At 51.6% G+C, this 20,472-nt stretch overlaps 9 protein-coding genes and 1 non-coding gene across 10 annotated transcripts; 5 read left to right on the plus strand and 5 right to left on the minus strand.

Moving 5' to 3' along the window:
- Nucleotides 1–2,091: 2,091 nt before the first annotated feature.
- Nucleotides 2,092–3,193, plus strand: EI97DRAFT_147251 (uncharacterized protein). The gene is made up of 3 exons (XM_033793243.1): nucleotides 2,092–2,379; nucleotides 2,445–2,704; nucleotides 2,774–3,193. Exons 1-3 carry the CDS (start codon nucleotides 2,212–2,214, stop codon nucleotides 3,030–3,032), a joined length of 687 nt encoding a protein of 228 aa, XP_033651153.1. The 5' UTR covers nucleotides 2,092–2,211; the 3' UTR covers nucleotides 3,033–3,193.
- Nucleotides 3,194–3,347: 154 nt separating this feature from the next.
- EI97DRAFT_t78 lies at nucleotides 3,348–3,419 on the plus strand. The gene has a single exon. It is a non-coding gene; the product is annotated as a tRNA-Met (tRNA).
- Nucleotides 3,420–3,881: 462 nt separating this feature from the next.
- On the minus strand, nucleotides 3,882–7,119 carry EI97DRAFT_383037 (uncharacterized protein; the record flags this gene model as incomplete). Its single annotated transcript, XM_033795886.1, has 5 exons — nucleotides 3,882–5,091; nucleotides 5,139–6,001; nucleotides 6,050–6,450; nucleotides 6,505–6,878; nucleotides 6,932–7,119. 5 exons carry the CDS (start codon nucleotides 7,117–7,119, stop codon nucleotides 3,882–3,884), a joined length of 3,036 nt encoding a protein of 1,011 aa, XP_033651154.1.
- Nucleotides 7,120–7,621: 502 nt separating this feature from the next.
- On the minus strand, nucleotides 7,622–9,751 carry EI97DRAFT_147375 (uncharacterized protein). Its single transcript, XM_033793245.1, has one exon. It carries the CDS (start codon nucleotides 9,575–9,577, stop codon nucleotides 7,766–7,768), a length of 1,812 nt encoding a protein of 603 aa, XP_033651155.1. The 5' UTR covers nucleotides 9,578–9,751; the 3' UTR covers nucleotides 7,622–7,765.
- EI97DRAFT_423749 (CDK-activating kinase assembly factor) lies at nucleotides 9,730–11,328 on the plus strand. Its single transcript, XM_033797121.1, has 3 exons — nucleotides 9,730–9,977; nucleotides 10,062–10,302; nucleotides 10,358–11,328. The coding sequence occupies exons 1-3, from the start codon at nucleotides 9,926–9,928 to the stop codon at nucleotides 11,022–11,024; spliced, it is 960 nt and encodes a 319-aa protein (XP_033651156.1). The 5' UTR covers nucleotides 9,730–9,925; the 3' UTR covers nucleotides 11,025–11,328.
- Nucleotides 11,329–11,492: 164 nt separating this feature from the next.
- On the minus strand, nucleotides 11,493–13,121 carry EI97DRAFT_147355 (uncharacterized protein). Its single transcript, XM_033793244.1, has 3 exons — nucleotides 13,073–13,121; nucleotides 12,107–13,020; nucleotides 11,493–12,053 (listed from the first exon to the last, which is right to left on the minus strand). The coding sequence occupies exons 2-3, from the start codon at nucleotides 12,874–12,876 to the stop codon at nucleotides 11,729–11,731; spliced, it is 1,095 nt and encodes a 364-aa protein (XP_033651157.1). The 5' UTR covers nucleotides 12,877–13,020; nucleotides 13,073–13,121; the 3' UTR covers nucleotides 11,493–11,728.
- A 540-nt stretch (nucleotides 13,122–13,661) lies between these two features.
- EI97DRAFT_469360 (uncharacterized protein) lies at nucleotides 13,662–15,367 on the plus strand. Its single transcript, XM_033801710.1, has 2 exons — nucleotides 13,662–14,257; nucleotides 14,328–15,367. Exons 1-2 carry the CDS (start codon nucleotides 13,859–13,861, stop codon nucleotides 15,099–15,101), a joined length of 1,173 nt encoding a protein of 390 aa, XP_033651158.1. The 5' UTR covers nucleotides 13,662–13,858; the 3' UTR covers nucleotides 15,102–15,367.
- A 216-nt stretch (nucleotides 15,368–15,583) lies between these two features.
- EI97DRAFT_435797 (acyl-CoA dehydrogenase NM domain-like protein) lies at nucleotides 15,584–17,248 on the plus strand. The gene has a single exon (XM_033798951.1). The coding sequence runs from the start codon at nucleotides 15,655–15,657 to the stop codon at nucleotides 17,014–17,016; it is 1,362 nt and encodes a 453-aa protein (XP_033651159.1). The 5' UTR covers nucleotides 15,584–15,654; the 3' UTR covers nucleotides 17,017–17,248.
- A 250-nt stretch (nucleotides 17,249–17,498) lies between these two features.
- EI97DRAFT_147392 (uncharacterized protein) lies at nucleotides 17,499–18,326 on the minus strand. Its single transcript, XM_033793246.1, has one exon. It carries the CDS (start codon nucleotides 18,021–18,023, stop codon nucleotides 17,616–17,618), a length of 408 nt encoding a protein of 135 aa, XP_033651160.1. The 5' UTR covers nucleotides 18,024–18,326; the 3' UTR covers nucleotides 17,499–17,615.
- A 742-nt stretch (nucleotides 18,327–19,068) lies between these two features.
- EI97DRAFT_383142 (uncharacterized protein) lies at nucleotides 19,069–20,466 on the minus strand (the record flags this gene model as incomplete). The annotated part of the gene is made up of 4 exons (XM_033795892.1): nucleotides 19,069–19,556; nucleotides 19,749–19,887; nucleotides 19,937–20,147; nucleotides 20,249–20,466. Coding segments are annotated over 4 exons (1,056 nt in total), but the record flags the coding sequence as incomplete, so codon positions are not given.
- Between the last annotated feature and the right edge of the window lie 6 nt (nucleotides 20,467–20,472).

Here is a 20,472-nt window from a genome sequence, read left to right on the forward strand (position 1 = left end):
TCCTATCACCACACGCTGCAAACTCCTTAAGCGTAGCTAGCCATAGGCCCTCTTCAGCTGTTAGTACTCCTTTACACTGTACACACTTTCTTTTATATAATTTATATCATGTAGCAGCTTCATTTGCTGCTTGAAGCTCAGCAATCTCTTTTTGTGCCAATACCAGCTTGTGCGCTACCAATGCTGCACCCTTCACCATCTTCTCAAAGGCCTTAACCATGCTAGTTGGTGAGCTATCTAGGTGTCTCTGAATTCTCTCCTTCATCAGCGTCGATTGGGACCCAAATTCTAGGAGATTGCTTGGTGTTTATGACTGCCAGGAGTCCTCGTTGATGATAGAGGGTGAAGGTGTACACAACTTGACATCAAGCTTTGATATTACCACTTCTAGATTAAAAGGAACCAAGCCAGCACCTCTAAAGCCTCCTTGGATATTGCTTTTAGTGATTGCAGCCTTAAAAGCAGCAATAAAGCAAGGTAGGAACTCAATCTTAGTGATATGGGTGATCCGATTACGCATCAGATCCTCGGCTTGGTGTCCATATGCTTTCTTCAAGGGCGAGAAACACCTGACATCAAGTGGCTGTAGGAGGTATGATGAGTGTGGAGGCATACAGAGAGTGATAATCTTGTTATCTTTGCAGTACTGCTGGAATTCGAGCGAGTCGTGGCTCTCATAGCCATCAAGAATAAGTAGACATGTTGCACTAATAGTACGCTACTTTGTATGCTCATCAAAGTGCTTTAGCCACTGCAGACCAAGCTCATTTGTTGTCCAGCCATTCTCAGAGACTCCGATAACCCAATCTTGAGGTAGATCCTCCTCCATATACCAGGCAGAGAGGTGGTGCTTGCCCTGGAAGATGATAAAGGGTGGGATCGCCCAACCCATTGCGTTGATACCCTGAATGACTGTCGTCCACTCCTAGTTGCCCTGCTGTATGCTCTTTGGCCTGCCTCGATATCCAGAGCCTGTAACAACTGCTCCAGTTGATATCATGTCTATCATAAAGCCAGACTCATCAAAGTTATAGGTATCATCATCTAGGATACCGTACTTCACTTTGGTATTCTCTACAAGCTGGAACCAGCCTTGTATAACCTTGGGATCCTCACAGAGAGCTCTTTTATAGTGGTACTTTCGATTGAACTTAATTTTAAGCTCTGGCTGGTGCTTGACAAAGGTTGCAGCCCAGTTCTGGCTGACTGGATCTTGGTGGCGCTCAGCCAGCAAGGAATCAGCCATATCTTTAACAGCAGCAAGCCGGGGTGGAAATCCTCATGCATCTAGGTCCAGTATATACTGAACAATCACCTGCTCCTCTGTCGGAAGGAGCTTCATTGAGTTGAGCGTACAGTCGCATCGAAAACTGATTCCAGTGTATCGGGTGCTTAGTGTACTTTGAGGGATGTTGTAGATAGCTGCAGCATGTCGTTGGGATAGTATCGTGTCTTGTTTGATAGCGCAAAGTGCAAGCTATAGTCGAGCTTCTTTAGATTCTGGTAGCTTGTTAGGTGGTTGAGACATCGTGATTATATTGTGTTGATGGTACATTTTGGTAGGGTCTTGGCATAGTGATCAGCTCGCCCATGTGATCAGCTCGCCCGTGTGATCAGCTCGCCCGTGAGGTACGTTATAAAAATTACTATCTTATAAGTTATAGACGTTTTCCTTCTGTTATAATAAAGTTACTTCTAGGAAGGTGGAGAAAATGCGGAGAGAGATGCGCCAAGAACTCGCAGCATTTTTGCATCTAATAGATATAAGACCGCTAGCCATTTTCGGCTAGATAATCCTTTCATCAGGTGTGAACCAGTCTCGCGGGTCAGGGTTTGCGGATCAACGCTTGCGGGGAAGCTCCAACATCAGCTCACATATAGAAGGGTTAGAGAAACCATTGAAACTACTTTCTATACTTCAGCAAGTATCAAGATACATGCTTTGGACGATATGTTCAGGAGAGATGTAGCCGCCACGTGCCTACTAGTCGCGACGCCTAGCGAGGAGCTGAAGCATCCAGCTGAACAGCAGAAGCGACCCTATCTCTCCCCAAAACCGCGTTTCTTGATCCAAATGCACTTCTCCTTTTCACTGGCTAACTTGCTCTTCTCACACACGTCCGTTCCCGAGATTTGAGCTTGTATCGTTGCCGTCATATCGTCTCCTAACTCACGATCCCCGAACAGCTTCACACCCCAACCTCGCCCACCATGATACCACGCAAAGACCGCGTAAAACCAACAAGCTATCCTGTGCTTATATTCCACATCGTCCGCAGCGCACAGCTCATCTCGGCGGTAGTAGTGGCGAGCATACTGTCCTACTTCTTGTGGCAGCTACATCACGACAACTACCGGCTTCCTTGGACGTTCATCTTGGTGCGCATCTCCACGCTGCATGCCTCCTTTATGTGGTCGTCAAGAACTTGACTAACATCATCAAGCTTCTCACAGTCGCCTTGTTGACACTCCTGTTCCTCTCGGCAACGACCTTCCTCCACTGCTTTCACGGTCTAAATCCTCTCTTCAACATCGCCCTCAACAGCATCCTGTTCGTACTATGGGCCCTCGGCTTTTCCCTCCTAACCAGGTGGACCTCCGGCACACTCGCTCATGTCTGCAATGTCAAAACCTGGGACGACAATACCGGCATTATGATCTGTCGCATATACAAAGCGCTCTTCTCCTTTTCCCTCTTCGGCGTGTACGTCTCCCATATTCCTCCCCTCTGGGCACTCAAGTGGCTTGGTACGGCGTACTTATCATCCCACAGCATCTCCAGCCTCCTCGCTCTCCTCCTCGACATCCACGTCCAGCGTAAAACTACTCAGCGAGGCAAATTCACCGCTCTCCAACCCGTTGATAATAAACACGCGCCCTCACAGCATTTGCCCCAAGAAGCTGAAGAAGCAAACCCGAATCCGATGGCCAGACGTCAGCAGACGGGTGGGGCAGGATATACTGCCTTGGATGCCGATATGCCGTATGACGATACGCAGTACCGGGGTGCGGCTGGCCATTTGAGCGGGTGAGGATGACAACGGTTTAATGTAGATGGTATGAGTTACGGAGGTTTTTAAGAAATCAGTCGAGTTGCTGCATGCATTCTGGTTGCGTGGCGTTTGGCGTTCGGGTTGTCCGATGCAAGGTCCACGAGAAGGCGCTATGGCTCCACTCCACGAAAACGACGTTATGAGTCATCGGGCAAGAGCTCAACCCCATCGCGAGTCTACGTTACCTCGTCGCAGTGCAAGCATTTTCAATGTCTTTTCTAGCCATTGATGTGAAATTTTGAGTGGGTATATAATCACTTTGAAATAAGAAATTCCCCATGGAAACATATCCAAAGCTGAATGGCGCAGCGGAAGCGCGCCGGGCTCATAACCCGGAGGACACTGGATCGAAACCAGTTTCAGCTATTGTTTTCCTTCTTTTTGCTTTTTAGTTGCATTTTACCACTCTTACCACTCTTACCTCCCACGGAGCTTTCTTACTCTCGTGTAAGGTGCTTCAGAGCATATCGTCTATGTGACAGAAGAAGCGGCAGTCCAAACCTTCAAAATCCTTTTCCAAATGTTAGCTGAGATTGGACGAGGTGCTGTAAACTGGCTCCGTAGGTTTAGCTTGCTAACTTGACCAACTTTACAAATAGGAAACACATTTATAGTTGTCCCTAGTACACTAAGAAGATCCAACAATGTTTGTAACTCGTAACGGAGATTATGCGTCTTCCGTCAACATAGTTCAACGTAGTCAACGTACTCGACAATCTGTCACCAGCGCTAGAATCATGGCCAATTGAGGGTAGTTATGCACTTCTTGAGTTTTATATTCATGAGTCGTTGATTTTACATGACCGGATCTCTCCTGAACCCTTTCAATCAATCGACACCAAATCGTTTGTCCAGCTTCGCCAATGCCGCCGCCTGCTCAGCATCATGCCTCACACCCTGCACCTTTGGTAACTCACTCATTACCTGCTGCACGAGGCGTTCGAGATCTTTCGGATCTCGTGAGTCCAGCTTTGCTTTTCCCTTTGCAGGCGCTGGTGCAATAGGGGGCTTGACCTCCCTCTTCCTCAGCATGACTTGACCTTTGCTGTCCATGTAGGTTTCATACCCCTGCTGGTCTAGCACTTCGTTAGGCACTTGTACTCGCGGCGCAGGCGGCTGTGCAGAATTAGATGCAGAGGCGGCCTTATTTTCCTCCACATATCTCTCTAGTGCTCTAATCCTGTCCTGATTCTCCTTGTTACCTTCCATGAGAAAGCGCAAACACATGATAGCGTGTTCCCTTATGTATGGGTTGTGCTCGTCGTAGCTGCAGCAGTTGAGGACGGCTTCGATACCGCCAAGGGGTCTGACCTGATCTTGCACTTGGCGATTCTTCCACACAAGCGACGATAGGACAAGGACCGCGAGCTTCTTGAGATTCCGCCATTCGAAGTCGGAAGGCTCATCTGGCGCCTCGTCAATGTAGAGTCGAGGTGAAGGTATGTATCCTTCTTGGGTTGTGCCGCCAGGAGCAACATCATACGGCCGCTCCACGATAACGGGCTGAGAGGGCTCAGTATCAGCCGGCTGCTGTTGCTGCTGGGGTTGTGGTGGGTTTGGATGCTGCGATGGCGGTGCAGGAGCTCGAGCAGCTGCAGTAAGGGGAGGAACAGACAGTTGGCCCTTGGGGATGGCGGCATCAAGTTCTTTCAGAAGCGTGACAAGCTCAGTCGATATCTCCCAATCGCTCAGCATCTTTTTCCAGACCGAGTGCTCTGTTAGGATGGCAAAGAATTCGAGATACTGGTACACGCCTTCATACATGCGCTCCATATCCCAGAGGTTCAACGGGAAATCCTCAGGCTGTGCGTGACCAGCTCTTATCTGCCCTTGCAGGAAAATGAGGGCGCACGTCTGTGGGATAATATGTCTTCGAAACTCGGTCAGGAGGAAGTTGACCATGTGTGCATCGCCCTGATTCACTTGTGGTGGGCTGCCTGGCTGCCCCGTTGAGGTAGCCTGCGCTTGACGCTGTTTGAAGATGATGGTGAGTAGTTTCATGATGACGGCTTGTGCGGGGGAAATGATATCTTTGGACCTACTACATCCATCAGTAAAGACTTTGCAAGATTTCAAGAGACTTACTCAGATTCCCTGAAAGCATGATAGGCGAAGGGCAGTAGCTGGTTGGCAAGTATTGCTTCCATAATCTTGACCATGAATTTGAAGTACAGTTCATCCTCCCGCAGGTCCCAGGCAGCGACAAAGATGAGAAGCTCTCGCAAAAGGTTACGACCATTATCCTGCGCAAGCAGGAGATGGCACCGCACCCCATGCATGCTTCTGATGCTACTCATCACCACTGGATCAGGGTGCCATCCTGGCTGCCCTTCCGCAGGCTCGACAATGCCTCCCATGATGATCATCGGCAGCACTTCGATCTCGGTAGGACCAAGAATCAAAGGTACGTCGGTGAGCAAGCCGCGGCTCTCATCACCAGGGATGTCATCATAGTCATCATCATTGTCATCCTCCTCGGGGGGAGGGGAGCTCGGGGAGGCTACGTCAGATGTTAGCGGACCTCCAGGACGATCCGAATCGGGTTCGAGACGCTTCAACAGGTCTTCCTTCCCACTCCGAAGGATCTCGGCTCCAAATGATGGCGGGTAGGTCACGCGGAAATCGCTCTCACCTGCCGGAGACCGTCGCCAGGCACCCGAATCCCATGTGCTATCAGTCTGTATAGGCCGTGGTGGCTGCTTCCCTTGCTCCCCGCCAGTGGCCGGCGGGTCTTGTCGGGAAGCCTCGGAAGATGGCGCACCTGGAGCCTGATCGACTTCGTGCTGAAGCTGGCTTAGGTCGTCCGCGAGAGCTTGGCTGCGATCCTCGCTCCTCCGATCACTTTCTGAACCCGTAGTCTGTCGATCTGAGACCTTCTTGTACACGCTGGACTGGGTGATCTCGTCACGATATCTGGCAACGACGTCCGCATACAGCATATTCCATTTCTACACATGTTAGCCGGGATTGCGGATGCTCTTCGAGTGAATACTCACGTTCTTCTCCTCTTCTGGCATGGTTAGCCACCGTCTTCTGCATTCAGCCGCAATCTCCGTTGCACCCGTCTTTTCGCCTTGCTGGGCGAGCGACTTTTTGACTTCATGTCCAATCTCGCCTATGTAGAGAAGGAACGGAGACGAAGCCGGTTGTTGAGGAATCTTGAAAGCATCAGGTCCGTATGGGGTCTTGCGCGCAGGCGGCGGAACCTCGACTTTGGGTGCCGAGTCTGTGTCCGCCTGTGTGTCTTCGACCATTTTGTATTTCATATCCGCGAAATTTGGGAGGTCGTTGTCTAAGTGACTGTCGAAGAGCTCGATCCATAGCATGAGCTTCCTTTGCTCGTTCCGCGACACCAAGTTGTTCAGGAACTGGAGGCAGGTGATGAGAAGCTTTTTGTCTGCACATCGGATGTCAGTATATACCGGTAAGGTATGCACAGAGAATGCCTCACAAGCATTGATAACATCCTGCCATTTCCCCTCCTCCTGCGTGCCTGCTTCTCCATCGTATCCTCTGGCTGTCACTCGTACACAGACGTTGATCAAGGCGAAGATGTCCTTGTCGAATAGTCGCGCCGCTGCCAGGTTCTGCGCCTTCTCTCCACAAGTCAACACATTGCGAGCAATCGCCACAAGCTGATTCAACCTTTCCAGATCCTTCAACAGACTTGTCGAACAGGAGGCGATGAGCGGTCCGCATAGCCCCTCATATTCCGGTGTAGCTGGGTCGGGGGCCGCAAAACAACGACGTTCGAGGGACGGTATAGCGGCTTTCAGTACTTGCGACAGATCGTCCCAAAACTCGTGGGAGAGGCCAAGTTCTTCACTAGGAGAATTGTCAATTGCTTAGCAGAGTCATGCAACATACCCGCTACATACCGAAGCTCAAAGTTCCTGCGCGTCTCTTCCAGGATTTTCTTGCACACATCAAACATAAGCATACGCAGAGTCTCCTCTTTAATGTACCCCGGGTTCTTGAAGTGGACAGTATAAGGACCGAGTGCAAGCCTTAAGCGCGTGAGCCAGGGTTTTGCCTTCGGCTTCTCCTCCTTCTCTGCTTCTGCCATTTCTGAAGCCTGCCGGGCATATGGGAATATGTGCGGATCGGGCGAAAGTTAAAGCAGACGTTCAGAAGGGCGTATTTATCCCAGGGTTGGTGAGAACGCGGACTGTGATAAAGTTGTACCCATAAGTTGAAGGGCACTTGGCGGGGTTCCCTCGGGCGGAAGAATGATTTCGCGACGCTATGATTTCATAGATCAGATAAGCGGGGTTGTGATGAGGTCCACTATTGCATGTGTATGTCGAAAAGCGCAGAAGTTTAATATCTACATATTATCTTATACACGATGCCAGAGTCTGCGACAGGTTATCAGAAGTTATCGAACTACTGCGTGCCTGAGACTGCTCACAACAGATTGTTGATGGCGAAGTCCGGAGGATACTAGAACGAAACAGTGGAATGTGCAGGGTTTTTAAAATCGTAACAAGCATGAAGTTGCCAAGCTTGCAACGTCAGAGAACCCAGCTAGACTTCCATCTGGGAACATATAAAATGTGAGCGTAGATACATGGTTAAGTATCTCCCACGGGCATAAGATGTTCCGATGAATGACCACTACACGTCGCTGCACCGATAAGTAGATGACGGTGAAAACTGAGACAACTGAAGAAGTAGAACAAGAGATTCAAAGGAGACCAGCATCATATATTTTACAAACCGTCCGCTTTGAGCCGCGCCGCTCTGAACCGGCTCACCTTCTTCGTTTTCCCGTCCTGCTCTTCGATAAGGGGATAGTCCTCCTCCTCCTGTGTAGGCTTGAAACCGCCTTGTTGTTGGATCATCCTGTTCCGCATCTTGTGGTACTGTATTTGTATCTCACGGTTCACTACGACAGGGTCGAACTCATCCGGAACATGGGGTTCGGAGGCTTGATGATCATGCTCTACGATGGTACTGGCAAGTGTTTGCCCTTTTGGACCCTGAGGGACAGGTAACGGCTCCGGTACTGATGGAGTGGGCAGCATCTTCATGCTAGACTGGGTGGTTGCTGCACGCGCGCTCCTGAACCGGGATACCTTTGCTGGTTTGGGTGACCCAGCACTTGGCTGCTCCGCTGCTGGGCCAGTCCTCTCCACAATAGTATCGGAAATTGTAGGGGCTGCCGGCCGACCTGGTTCGGGATTGTCGATCTGATCCTTGCCTGGTGGAGACACAGGCGCAATATCCACGTGATCAGCGAACCGAACTCCTTTCTTCTGAGAGGCAGCCTCTGAAGTATTCTCCTTCGACATAGACTCGTCAAACTCTGCGTCATTCCTTATCTTCACAGTGCGAACATCATCGGAGAACTCTGCCAAAGGATGAGTGTCTGGGCGAGGTCCAACATTTTCCAACATCCGGGCATTGAGCTTCCTTTCGAGTTCGAGCATTTTAGCCCGGTATTCGTCCGTAATCTCTCGTTTTAGGCTTCGCCCATATTCATCTTCCAGCTCACTCTCGTCTTCGTCAGAGTCATAATCTTCCATCTCGTCAGAGTAACCTTCATCGGGGCCGTCAAGGTCAATCTCGGCCACTACTCGCCCGACTTCTGAAAGCCCGTACTGGAGCATTTGTCTCCGCAACTCCGCATCTTCTGGACTCTCGCCCTGTGGGATGATGGGATAAGATGCTATTTCATTGTCATCTTCGTCGACCTCGATGACTCTTGTGCCTTTCGTGAAATTGTAATCCGCCAACTCATCGTTATAGCCAGTCCTTTCGAGAGCTGATTGCCCTTCCGGTACTGCTTCGGGCTTCGTATCTTCAGAGAAGGACACGGACTTTTTGGCAGGTGCAGGCTGCCCAGCGGTGGATTCGGACTTTATTGGAGCATTGTCTGATGTTTGGAGATGCTTTGTGTCTTCCTCCTTCGTCAACACATTGTCTTTCTGGTTCGATGAGGGAGGGTCCTTCTTCTCTTCGGATTCGGCGGCACCCTGTTTTCCAAGCTTCTGTATACCAGCCTTTCGCAACGCGTCCACGATTTCAGGAGCGGATTTTCCTGGCTGTAATACCGAGCTCGATATAACGTTTCCCTCTTCGTCAAGCTCTTCCTGAATGTCCATTAACGGTAAGCCTTCTTCGTTCTCCAGATCGGGCTCTAGTAGTACCGACGTGCCGGCAAGCCGTTTCTCCGCTGCATCGAGTTGCTTCGCGACCGTGGTTATGTTCTGCTGGACATAGTCAACTCGCCTTGACATCATGTCAATGACTTGGTTAGCAGTGCGTTTCGTCTGGTCTTTCCCAACGAGCTGCAGGATCTCCTTCTCGTCAAGAAGGCTGGCGCTCAAACTGCGGCCAATCTCGACCATCTTGTCAGGAGAGGGGTTATCAGCGGCTTGAATCTCTTCTTTCAGCATTTCATATTCAAACTCCCACGTCCGCCAATGCTTCAGAGCGTTGCGGAGCTTGGAGACATTTTCTTCAAGCTGCATCCGGCGGCGCTCAATATTTGCCATGGCGTTCTCCTGTGGTGCGTCCATCTTGGCTCGAATCGTGGTGGGTGACGGTTGAGGAGAAGCGCGAGGAAAAGATTTGGTTGGGGGCCAGGTCGGTGCCCGCGAGGCGTCGTAGAATCTTGGCAAAAGGCTAAACTGTATCCAGAATGAACAATCCCTTACCGTCACTCATACAGATTGTATGTACCCAGCTGCTGCAAGTTTGCTTCCTCTACTCTTCAAACAACATATAATAGCAGTTTTTCGTCGATGTGGCGAATCTATTGTTCGCTGCAAGCCCAACCACCGCGCATTAGTCATCACAGCCTGTGTTCATAAACTCAAGCCTCCACCACAACTTCGCTCCAACACTACCTGTGCTGCGTCGCCGACATGTCGAAGGCCGCTTCCCGTGTGCCTGGCGGCGGCGCCGCGAAAGATGAGGGTGCGTCACCTTTATCTAAATCTCTGCACAGTCTTTCCTTGCAGCAAGCAAGTCCCTCCAAGCGGCACGCTGACCCTTCCTCAGCCATCTGCCCCGTCTGCAAATCGTCGCGTTACCTGAACCCCAATATGCGCTTTCTAGTGAACCCCGAGTGCTATCACAAGATGTGCGAGTCCTGTGTGGACAGAATCTTTTCGCATGGGCCGGCTCCATGCCCGATTGCTGGGTGCAAGAGGACGTTACGGAAGGCGAAGTTCAGGACGCAGACGTTTGAGGATCTCAAAGTGGAGAGGGAGGTGGATATCAGACGCCGAGTAGCCAGAGTGTAAGTTCATGTCAGCTTTTACGCAACGAACAAATCCTGACTGTGTGGCGTTTAGACTCAACAAGACGGAGGCGGACTTCGAGACACTGCGGGATTACAACGACTACCTGGAGACCGTTGAAGAGATAACATGGAACCTGATTCTCAAGATCGATGTCGAGGCGACAGAGAAACGACTGCGGCTATACGAGGAAGCACAGAAGGCGGAGCGCAATATCACCGCGCGTCCATACCAGCCTGATCCTTCCCTTCCTTCAGAAAAGGCGCAGGTAGTCCTAAAGAAGGGGGCCAGTCAGCGAAAGGCTGTAGCCACCTCCGCAGCAAATACACCTGATTCGAGAGCGAACCCCCAGGACGGTGAAGTAGAAAAAGGATTTAACTTCCACGGCCTGAAGAAATACGTCCCTCCGGCACCGGAAAAGCCACTGGATCCCTTCGATGGTTGGGCTATCGAACCGCAGTTCTACGTCGTACAAGACGATTATGACGTTGAATGGCTCACGCAGACGAAGAACGACCCCGTCGCCACTGCTGGAGGTTACGATATGCGCGATTTCTACTCTAGGGCACTCTGCGATGCCTTTAGCGGGTTCGGTGTCTTTGTTGAAGATGAAATCGAGGCTCGGGCAAAGGGACTTTCTGGTGATGCGAATACTGGCACGCGGTCGGCGGCGACAGCTGCCCTGGGTGGGAAGGACGTTAATATGGACGATGTTTTCTAGCTTTGTGATACCCCCGACTTCAAGTCTGCATCTAGCATTGGGCGGCGTTTCAGGCACTTTGTTTTTCCCAGTTGCCCTGGCACAGCCAGAGACATTGTATTGGTACAGAATCAGATATCTGATAGATGGAGAAAGACTATTTTAAATACATTGTCCTCTCTGCAACTAGTCATATAGTTGATATTGAGACTTAGCCCGAGAGGAGATCCGTTTCATGTATTGCCACCAGGAACGGATGGTATGGAAACGTTGCTGAGATCTGACATTGATCCCTGAGCACGGAATATGGGTATGTAGCCGTAGGGTGGATCTAAGAGGCTATATCGACTATGCCTCAGTAGATGTATGATCTAAACATAAAGATCTTCTGCTGGTTTTAGCTACTTTGAAGCGAGCGATGTGCTATATAGAATGAACTTAGATGAACTTGCATCGCATATCGGCCCTAACGCGCAATGTCGGTTACAAGCAGACTAATAAACAGATGTACATACTAGTCCCCGTTGCACTAGCAAATTGGAATGACTTAATACACAGATGCTAATGACTTATCTAACTGAAAAGCTCGCACGTCTGCAATTCCAATGATGACTGCAACAGATCGCGACACTAACTGCCATCGACCGGATGATACGCCTTGTATACTTGAATGGCGCCTTCGATGCTTTGCACCAAACCGAAGAAAAGCGTTAGGCCAATGACAACTACCGCAACCCAGGAGTTGAACCATTGGTCCACGTTACGGGAGTCTTTGAAAAGTCTCGTGAATGTTTTTGATGGGGTGAAGCACGGTCTATGTGCTTTCTCAATAGAATCAAACGTTCGCGCCAGAAGGGATAGTGTTGCAGATGTTTTGGTGCAGCAAAATCCAACAATACCGATTGCAACTTAACGTCTGGGTGCACTCCGCCATTTTCCATACGTTTATATTCTAGCCATTCTTGCGTTTTCCGGTCGGATCGCGGAAATAACAAGGCCAGCGTCCACATTGTTTCATGGCGCAATCCCGCTGGATAGACATTCTGGCTTCTACGGATGAAAGTAAGCAAGCTTGCGACTTCGGTGGCCTTGAGGGAACTCACACTTTTGAGCCGAACAAGAAAGAGATATGATGAAAGATGCGGATGGTGGTATTATCAACGAGCTGTAAATGCTCAGCTAGATCGTCGGTCCACTCAATCCGCAAATTGGCGACTTCAAAGTCTCTTGCGCGGACCCATTTGCCCAGTTTGATACGGATATTCGAAGGCGGAGCCCGAGGAAATCGCTTCGATAGCAGAACTTTGAGGCCATCATCACCCTCCGAAACTTGAAGATTGGTCATGGTATGCATGAGGGTGAAGTGCGCAATCAGCAGCCTTCGGAAATCCTCGCGAGTACATGGGCACGGAAAATCGATTTCTGCTATCCGCTTGAACGGTGGCCCGTAAAATTGAGTGATGACATACAGAATATCGAGATGCGTCCATTGCCCATCCAGTCCGAAGTGTTTCCTACACTGGTATTCTAGAGCTCCCACATGATCTAAGTAGACCATGAAGTGGCATTCACATCGTGACTCGTAGTCCGTCACATCGGGTAGCGGATATGGTTTCAAACCCCATAAAATCCGGGTGATCAGAATTCTCATGTTCTGGGGCAGTGACCGTTCACTAATCGGTAACATAAGGATATCGACAACGTCTTGCGGATAGGAGACGCGGGTGGCCTTTTCCAGACACTCAAGCCGTTCCTGGGATATGCGCTGACGTTTTCGTTTCCCCTGACTTTCTTTGTCTTCCAAGTCCCCCTCATAGCTTCCGCGGACCCATTTTTCTGTGTTGTCTTCATCGCCGGACCCATTCAGATCCATCTCTTCCCGATTGTTGTCGTGCAAGACCTTCCCTCGGACTATCTGGAACACGCTTGGGTCAAAGTACTCGCTTGCCGTTTCAGTCTGACTACGAATATGGGATCCCAAGGCCGCATGGTATTCGGATACTGCAGGCAACGGACGCTGATGGGACGTGTAAGACAGAAATGAAGTGGACCATGGGAAGCCAGCCGACATTTACGTTAGAATCACCACCTCGACGAGGTTAGTACGACGTTTCGCAACCTCTCACAGCCCCTCTCAATCCGGTCTCACAACGTGCAACACGAGAGACACATGATATATGCAGAGGTCATGCGTGCTCTTGAGATTCGTCAATGTAGTGCAGCCTGGTGCACACAGTCGTACGTATGCACCGCTTTCCGGCCAGAAATCTACCCGTAGAGTTACTGAACGACTCCACAGGTGATATCGTTTTCCTGCTCAGGTATATTGTACCTCATAGTTGAAAAGATTTACTGAGCTCTAGCTGACGGCAGAATTACTGAAAAGAGTGATAGGATTGATTGTACTGGGAGGTTTCTACTGGATCGTAACAGTTAACGTCTTTTACTGCGCATAGTAAACTGAATGGAAGTGTCTTCATTTCGATGATTTGGGATGCAGCGGACAGAGTTAACGAAGAGATTAAAAGAGATCAGAAAACTTGGGGTTCACGCTAAAATAGCTTGGACCCTGCAATTGTCGGCCAATCAGAAGCTAGTCTGGACGGGCACCAGCAACATAGATATACTTTGGACATCCACCCCACACGCGACCAAGACACGAAAACAACAACACCACCATCTTCCCAACATTATTTTGACCTTTTGGCGCGTACAGTGCGCAGCCTGGTCAGTCCATCATCTCTCTGCCTACCCTCGTTTTTCCTGCTCCTGTCGTCCATCCGCAATCCCACCGCGAGCGCCATTCGTCCTTGTCTCAAACGCGTGTCTCTCCATTAGAGTCGTAACCACTCGTGATGAGCGCCTCAACGCCTCGCAGACCTAGTATGTCCGCGAATAACACACCTCTAGCCTCGCCAGGCCGACGCGTCCTCGGAGACGTCACAGCACGAGCGGTAAACACGCCATCAAAACAAACAAACAATGGTCGACTCTTCGAGGAACAACGTGCGCGAAGCCCCTTGAAGCAAGCGCAGACGTACTCCCCGCTTGGCTTGGAGGATAAAGAGAATGCTTTATCAGGAAACGCGGGAAAGGCGATTGGGAGGAAACGTAGTATCGACGAAGTCGAGGGCACCGGATACGTCGCGTGTGGGGGAACGACGATCATGCCCACGGGAGTTCGCAATGAAGCATTTCCGATGACGAGCAAAGTGCGCGTCTTGGCAGAGACAACGCCAAACTTGGAACTGGCTGTATGTTTACTATTTACGCTGTGTCTTGCCGTGGCGCGCGTCCTGGCAACAACACTGATATGAGTGCCAGAACCGTCGCGATTCTCGAGGATCAACAACGGAGCCCGAATCACCGCCATCTATGGAGCAGCCCAGTCAGGAAACTGCAGATACTAACCGGAGTTTCTCCAACCTTGTGGATTGGGGGGAATGTGCGAGCCAGCCTACTGATGCGGCTGTTGTAGAGACGGCACCCGAGACGAAGGAACCATCTAAGGCGGACTTACTACGTCTACGGCTCGGATTCGCAACCTACAAGGTCAAGACGAATCAAATTTCTAAACCCAGCAAGGAAATCCTGTCAACATGGGACGTGGAGGTCGAAACGGAGTGTCCCGTCTCATCAACGAGTACCATCACGCCCACAACAACAGTAACAGCACCGGGCATCCCAAGCATCACCGTCTCTCCAGCACGGCAGAATCAGCCTAAACCATCATCGCCCCTTCACGTAAAGGCGAACCTCGATCCCGGACGACCTGTCGCGAAGCTCTCCGCAGCCCCTATCCTTCTCCCTACAGCGTACTCTTCCCGCATGATATACGATTACCACGCCAATGTTCCGTCATCGCCGCCGACACACGACGTACTACCGAAATGCGTAAGTCCAGAGCAAGTCATGTCGCCTACGAGGCCGATCTACAGGACTCCTGCTATGAGGCGGATTCGCGAAGATGAGTATGGTGATGAAGACGACGGAGATGATAAGGAGGAGCGGAGGGCTGGGGGAGGGGAGTTGACGAGTAGCGTCGTGAAGGGGAGGGCGGCGATGGGATTATTAGAGCTCAATAGTGGGAGGAGGTGAGAAGAGCTTTAGATGGACACGTGGATGTAACAAGCCTGGGTTAATGTTCGAAGGGAAATAGTGTAGGAGGGACACAGGGCTTGGGATACTCATCGTAATCGTTGCATGCACGTATGGCACAATTGGGTAGGGGATCACGAAGTGCATGATATCGGATATATCTCGATGATCCAACTGCCAAACAGCAGCAGCTCAATCTGGACTGTGACGCCCGGCTGATATGAGAGTGACGCCTCAACCTAGCATATATCCTATGCTGAATTTCCCATCTGAAAGGACAGAGGTACTTATGAGTTTCAAGAGACCTACATCCTACAGCTACGTAGAATACAGCCGTTTTAGCAGTAGACCGTTTTACTTTCTTCACTCCCATTTTCTGACTAATCAAAAAAGGGGCATGACCGTCGATACGTTCCCCGCATACGCCAAGCCCCTCACCACCTCTATTCCCGAGGTCGGCTATACACTTTCAACGTCGCATTCACCTGGACCGTAAATATCGTCAGCGACTCGTCTCCCACAATGGCACCTCCCCAACGTCCTTCCTTGCAGAATGTTGCGCCCACTCTCCAGCGCCCGCCTCCAATTCACCTCGCGCTTCTGGCGGCATTCCCAGCGTCATGTTCACCATAAACATCCCATCCAACCACCACACCATGTGCAATCCCTCGCCTTCTCCTCCACCCCCGCCCGCCGCTTCGACAGCCTGATGGACACGACCAACTTCACCGAAACCCAACTCACCGTCCGCTCCGCAATCGCGACCCTGTGCTCCAAGTTCCCCCCGTCCTACTGGCAACACCACGACGCGACCGAAACCGACCCAACAGACTTCCACGCCGCCCTCGCCGCCGACGGCTGGCTGGGGATCGCATTACCGGAATCACTCGGCGGGTCCGGGCTCGGCATCTCCGAGGCGACCATCATGATGCAGACGATAGCGGAATCCGGGGCGGGTATGGCGGGCGCGCAGGCCATCCACGCAAACGTGTACGCGACGCAGCCGCTGGCCAAGTTTGGGCGCAGGGAGCAGGTCGAGGAGACGATCCCGCGCATCGTCGACGGGACGTGGAGGACGTGTTTTGGGGTTACGGAACCGAATGCGGGGTTGGATACGTTGAGGCTGAGTACGACGGCGACGAGGACCCAGGATGGGAGCGCGTATGCGATTTCCGGGCAGAAGATATGGATTACGTGTGCGCAGGTAGCGAGGAAGATGATTTTGCTGGCGAGGACGAAGGCGAGGGAGGAGGTGGGGAAGCCGTCCGAGGCGCTGAGTCTGTTTTGTATTGATCTCGACCGGAACTCGCCAGGCCTCAGTATGAGGAAGATTCGGAAGATGGGAGGTCGGGCTGTCGATGCGAATGAGGTCTTCTTCGACAATTACGTCGTTCCCTCGTCCGCCCTCATCGGCGAGGAAGGTCAGGGGTTCAAGATCATCCTCCATGGCATGAATGCAGAGCGGTGCTTGCTAGCTGGTGAGGCGCTGGGACTGGGCTATGCAGCGCTTAACCGCGCGGCAAAGTATGCGAGGGAGAGGGTGGTGTTTGAACGGCCCATCGGCATGAACCAGGGGATTGCCCACCCGCTTGCGGACGCGTACATGAAGCTCGAAGCCGCGAAGTTGGCGACGTACCATGCAGCACAGTTGTACGATGCGTCGACCACCGATCCGAGTATCAAGCAGGACGCCGTGGGCATCGCAGCGAACAGCGCAAAGTACGTCGCAGCTGAGGCGGCGTTTACTGCGTGCGAGAGGGCGGTGCTGACGCATGGAGGGATGGGGTATGCGGCCGAGTATGATGTAGAGAGGTGGTTGAGGGAATGCTTCGTCCCGCGAATTGCGCCGGTGAGTAGGGAGATGGTGTTGAACTTTATGTCGGAGAAGGTGTTGGGCCTGCCTAGGAGTTACTGAATGAGCGGGCGGTAGGGTGGATGTACTGTGGAACTGCATCGATAGCCCGTGGTTTTGAAGATGGTGTTGTATACCATTTAGCAAGCGGCATGCCCTGGGAACGAGTTATGCGATCCACGAGCGTGGTGTGGCGGAACATGTAAATTCCGATTGAGGATGGACTTACGTTTTCTGTGCGGAGTGTGTACCGCTTTAATGAAAGACATACAAGGTCACTTCGACGAGAGAAGAGGTGAGAGTGATTGAACTTCCAGTTCCATTTCTATATAGTTCTGTCGTGAACCATACTTGCTTTCCTGATTGGATATAGCTTGAGTATACCCGATTGGATATAGCCCGAGTATATCTTGCTCCACATACGCCCATCGCTATCCCTGGAGCCCATCCGTGCAATCAGCACAGCCTCCTATGCCTCAGCATCATCTCCTCCCGTTAGAAGCCCCGCCTATAACACCATGCACCGATAACTCGAACTCGGCTTGATCGAATGTAATCCTCCGCCGTGCGCACTCGCCGTGACTTCACCCTCGCAATTGAAGTTCCTGTCTCCGAGTTAGCTTTGTGTTCACTCCCTACAGAACCAGTTGCGAATGGAGTACTTACGACCACCACCGGCAAACGCCACAGTCGGTGTTGTAGTACATGGTGATCTTCATCATGACGTTGTGGCAGGTATAACCCTTGTGCATGGGGAGGGAGAGCCACTTGTTTTGAATCATGGAGAAGGCGGTGCCGCAGACGGGTTCGTCGTTGGCGTGGGCGAGCTGCTCGATGGAGGAAGAGTCGGGATTGGGCGGGAGTTGGGTAGAGTCGAGGTTGTCGATGTTGGTGATGGCGTTTGACTGGGGGTAGTCGCGCGACAGCTTGGCCAGCTCGGTGGAGATGAGGTCGACGGCATGAGTGCTCGCAGCGTCGAGGGCCGTGGCGACAGTGGAGTGAGCTTGCTCGACCGGCACCGCTACGGCGACCGCGCTAGCTGCAAGAGCGAGGAGAGCGATGACGCGCATGATTGAGTGGTGGATGTGTTTGTTATTGGGCGAGTACGCCTTGAAAGGTTGTCTGTAGAGTGTGGTTGTCTGTGGTGTGTGGTTGTGGTTGGAAAGAGGAGGAAGTTGGGGGAGAGAAGAAGAGGAAGGAATAGTGGGTCTATATAGAGGCAGCCAGAGAGCGGCGGTGTGGGAGAGTGAGAGTACACTTCAGTTTCCGTATGAGGAAAGAGCGGTGGATGCCGCGTACAGTGAAAGGCTGCTTACCGCTTACCAGCTTGACGCCTTAGAAAGGACCTAGATCATGGTAGAATACCCCATATGGTCTGTTTCTAGCAGCCCTTGCACAAAAAGTGCAAACAGGGAAACAAACGAAAAGACGTAAGAGCAAGAAAGCAAAAGAGAAGGGCCTGCAACCCCGATTCGAACCCAGGACCAAAAAAGTACCGCCCACCCATTGATAGGGTCACCGACGTCCGAGAAAGCGCATCTTTTAATCCCGACGCAGGACCCCAGACCGCTCAGCTATCGCTAGATGTTTGGTGATAGGAGTAGAACTTTTGCGATATATATAGACCGAAAAAAGAGTAGGAGAAGCCGAAATGATATAAGTCTTTTCCCTTCGGCATGGCGCCGGGGACATCGATGTGTGATAGCTCGCTGGGCTGGGTGAAAGTGAACTTTGGAACGCGGCACTGGAATCAGCTGATTGGCGAAGCTGTTGACTCAAGCTTCTCTTATATACACTCGGTGGGAACACTGATATCTTCTCGATCTTTCATCTTGTGCAAGATATTCCCTTATTTTGCGCCGATGTGAGGTCGTTTGCCGGCCGCAACGCGGTTCTTTCCCCTTCGGGAATCCGCCAGCAAAGTCTCCAGGTCACAACACTTCATCTTCAAGCCCGGCATTTCCGAGCCCGAAAGTCTTCATCCAGTATCCACGTATCAGTCATTCCAAACTCGGCACAAAACAACTCCACACCCTAACACTCGTCAGTCACGCACTCTCCCACCATCCTCTCCAAAGACCCAAACACTAAAGGGAATATTAGAAAAGAACAAACTCACGCGATACCAACATATCCCCCCAACAAGCCCAATCCCTTCCCCCACCCTCCGCCCCCTCCATCCCCCCTCCCACCAACCAACACCGCGAACACACCTACACTCGCCTCCAAAACACCCACCTCAAACCCGCCAAACCCCAACCCCATCTCCCTCCCCATGGCCCACCCCAGCACCACCATGACCGGCGTCACAAACAGCGCAATCTGGATCGCCGACCCGATACTCACCGCGAACGCGAGGTCCATCTGTCCGCGGCCAGCGAACATGATCCCGGAGACGAGTTCGGCGGCGTTTCCGACGAGGGGCAGGACGATGAGGCCGACGGTGGGTTTGGAGAGGGGTGTGTGCGTGGTGACGTGGTCGATTGTGTCGACGAGGAGGCTGCTGGTGAGGGAGAGGAGGATGGTCGAGGTGAGGAGGGCGATGGGGGGAATGAATTTCAGGAAGAATGGGAGCGATGTTAGGTGTTTGAACGTCGAGGTTGCTGTGTGGAATGGTTGGAAAAGGGGCGACCTAGGCTCTGGAAACGATGGTGATCCGTCGATAGGGACGGGGAGGATTCGGTGGGTGTCCCCCGGGTAGGAGAGAGCCCCGCGGCGGTAAGAGTATGAGCGGGCTCGGCGTATTTCAGCTACTTGGAAGGTCTCTAGATTGGTGGTCTCTGGTTCCAGCTGACCTAAAGGGGCATAAACTGTGTTTGGGGCCCGCAGCTGGGTATACAAATATATGAAATATAGTACGACGAGGACTAGCGAGATGCCTCTGCTCAAGTGGAGTACTACCCCAGCGGAAGAGCCCGAAAGCTTCAAGATGGACTATGATGTTGTTAGAGGGAGGATAAAGCTTCGGAGAAGGAATCGACACAAGGGTGATATGTACCGGAATAAGTAAACCCACGGTCGTGAGGCTGAGAATAACGGTGGCCATCAGGGTAGCAGTGGCATTATGCTTCTGCCCAGGGCACTTAAGCTCGCCTGCAATGAGAGCAAGTCCCAGTACCAGAAGAATATTGACGATGATCGATCCGAGCAGCGATGCTCTCACTATCATGTACTGACGCTGCAGCAAAGCATGACTTGAAGTATCAGAAGCTGGTCACATGAATAGTTCAACAATCTTACGCACTGTTCCTTGTCAGCAGAAGAAATCCAGAATGTCTCTAGGGAAGGAACGCACAAAATAAACACCTCAGTGGCATTCCCCATAGTAACATTCAGCAAGGCTCCGGTTGTCTCTCCAAGATGACTTGAAACGGCACCCGTCGCTCGGCACAAGACGTCTGCCAAAGGAACGATAGCTATGCAGTTAAGAACGAATACGACAGTATCGCTGCATCCAAGCCGGGGCGCCAGAATACCTGCCGGAACGAAGACGAGCAGGATGTTGCTCCAATTCCTCCC

This window comes from Westerdykella ornata, assembly GCF_010094085.1.
Source record: "Westerdykella ornata strain CBS 379.55 unplaced genomic scaffold EI97scaffold_25, whole genome shotgun sequence".
NCBI classification, from domain to species: domain Eukaryota; kingdom Fungi; phylum Ascomycota; class Dothideomycetes; order Pleosporales; family Sporormiaceae; genus Westerdykella; species Westerdykella ornata.

Coding starts and splice junctions, on each gene's coding strand:
- EI97DRAFT_147251 (XM_033793243.1), top strand. CDS start 2,212: ATGATACCACGCAAAGACCGCGTAAAACCAACAAGCTATCCTGTGCTT. Junction 2,380..2,444: donor TTCCTTGGACGTTCATCTTG/GTGCGCATCTCC, acceptor AACATCATCAAG/CTTCTCACAGTCGCCTTGTT. Junction 2,705..2,773: donor TCCTTTTCCCTCTTCGGCGT/GTACGTCTCCCA, acceptor ATCATCCCACAG/CATCTCCAGCCTCCTCGCTC.
- EI97DRAFT_147375 (XM_033793245.1), bottom strand. CDS start 9,577: ATGGACGCACCACAGGAGAACGCCATGGCAAATATTGAGCGCCGCCGG.
- EI97DRAFT_423749 (XM_033797121.1), top strand. CDS start 9,926: ATGTCGAAGGCCGCTTCCCGTGTGCCTGGCGGCGGCGCCGCGAAAGAT. Junction 9,978..10,061: donor CGGCGCCGCGAAAGATGAGG/GTGCGTCACCTT, acceptor ACCCTTCCTCAG/CCATCTGCCCCGTCTGCAAA. Junction 10,303..10,357: donor AGACGCCGAGTAGCCAGAGT/GTAAGTTCATGT, acceptor TGTGGCGTTTAG/ACTCAACAAGACGGAGGCGG.
- EI97DRAFT_147355 (XM_033793244.1), bottom strand. CDS start 12,876: ATGGATCTGAATGGGTCCGGCGATGAAGACAACACAGAAAAATGGGTC. Junction 12,054..12,106: donor TTCTTGTTCGGCTCAAAAGT/GTGAGTTCCCTC, acceptor TTTCATCCGTAG/AAGCCAGAATGTCTATCCAG.
- EI97DRAFT_469360 (XM_033801710.1), top strand. CDS start 13,859: ATGAGCGCCTCAACGCCTCGCAGACCTAGTATGTCCGCGAATAACACA. Junction 14,258..14,327: donor CGCCAAACTTGGAACTGGCT/GTATGTTTACTA, acceptor TATGAGTGCCAG/AACCGTCGCGATTCTCGAGG.
- EI97DRAFT_435797 (XM_033798951.1), top strand. CDS start 15,655: ATGTTGCGCCCACTCTCCAGCGCCCGCCTCCAATTCACCTCGCGCTTC.
- EI97DRAFT_147392 (XM_033793246.1), bottom strand. CDS start 18,023: ATGCGCGTCATCGCTCTCCTCGCTCTTGCAGCTAGCGCGGTCGCCGTA.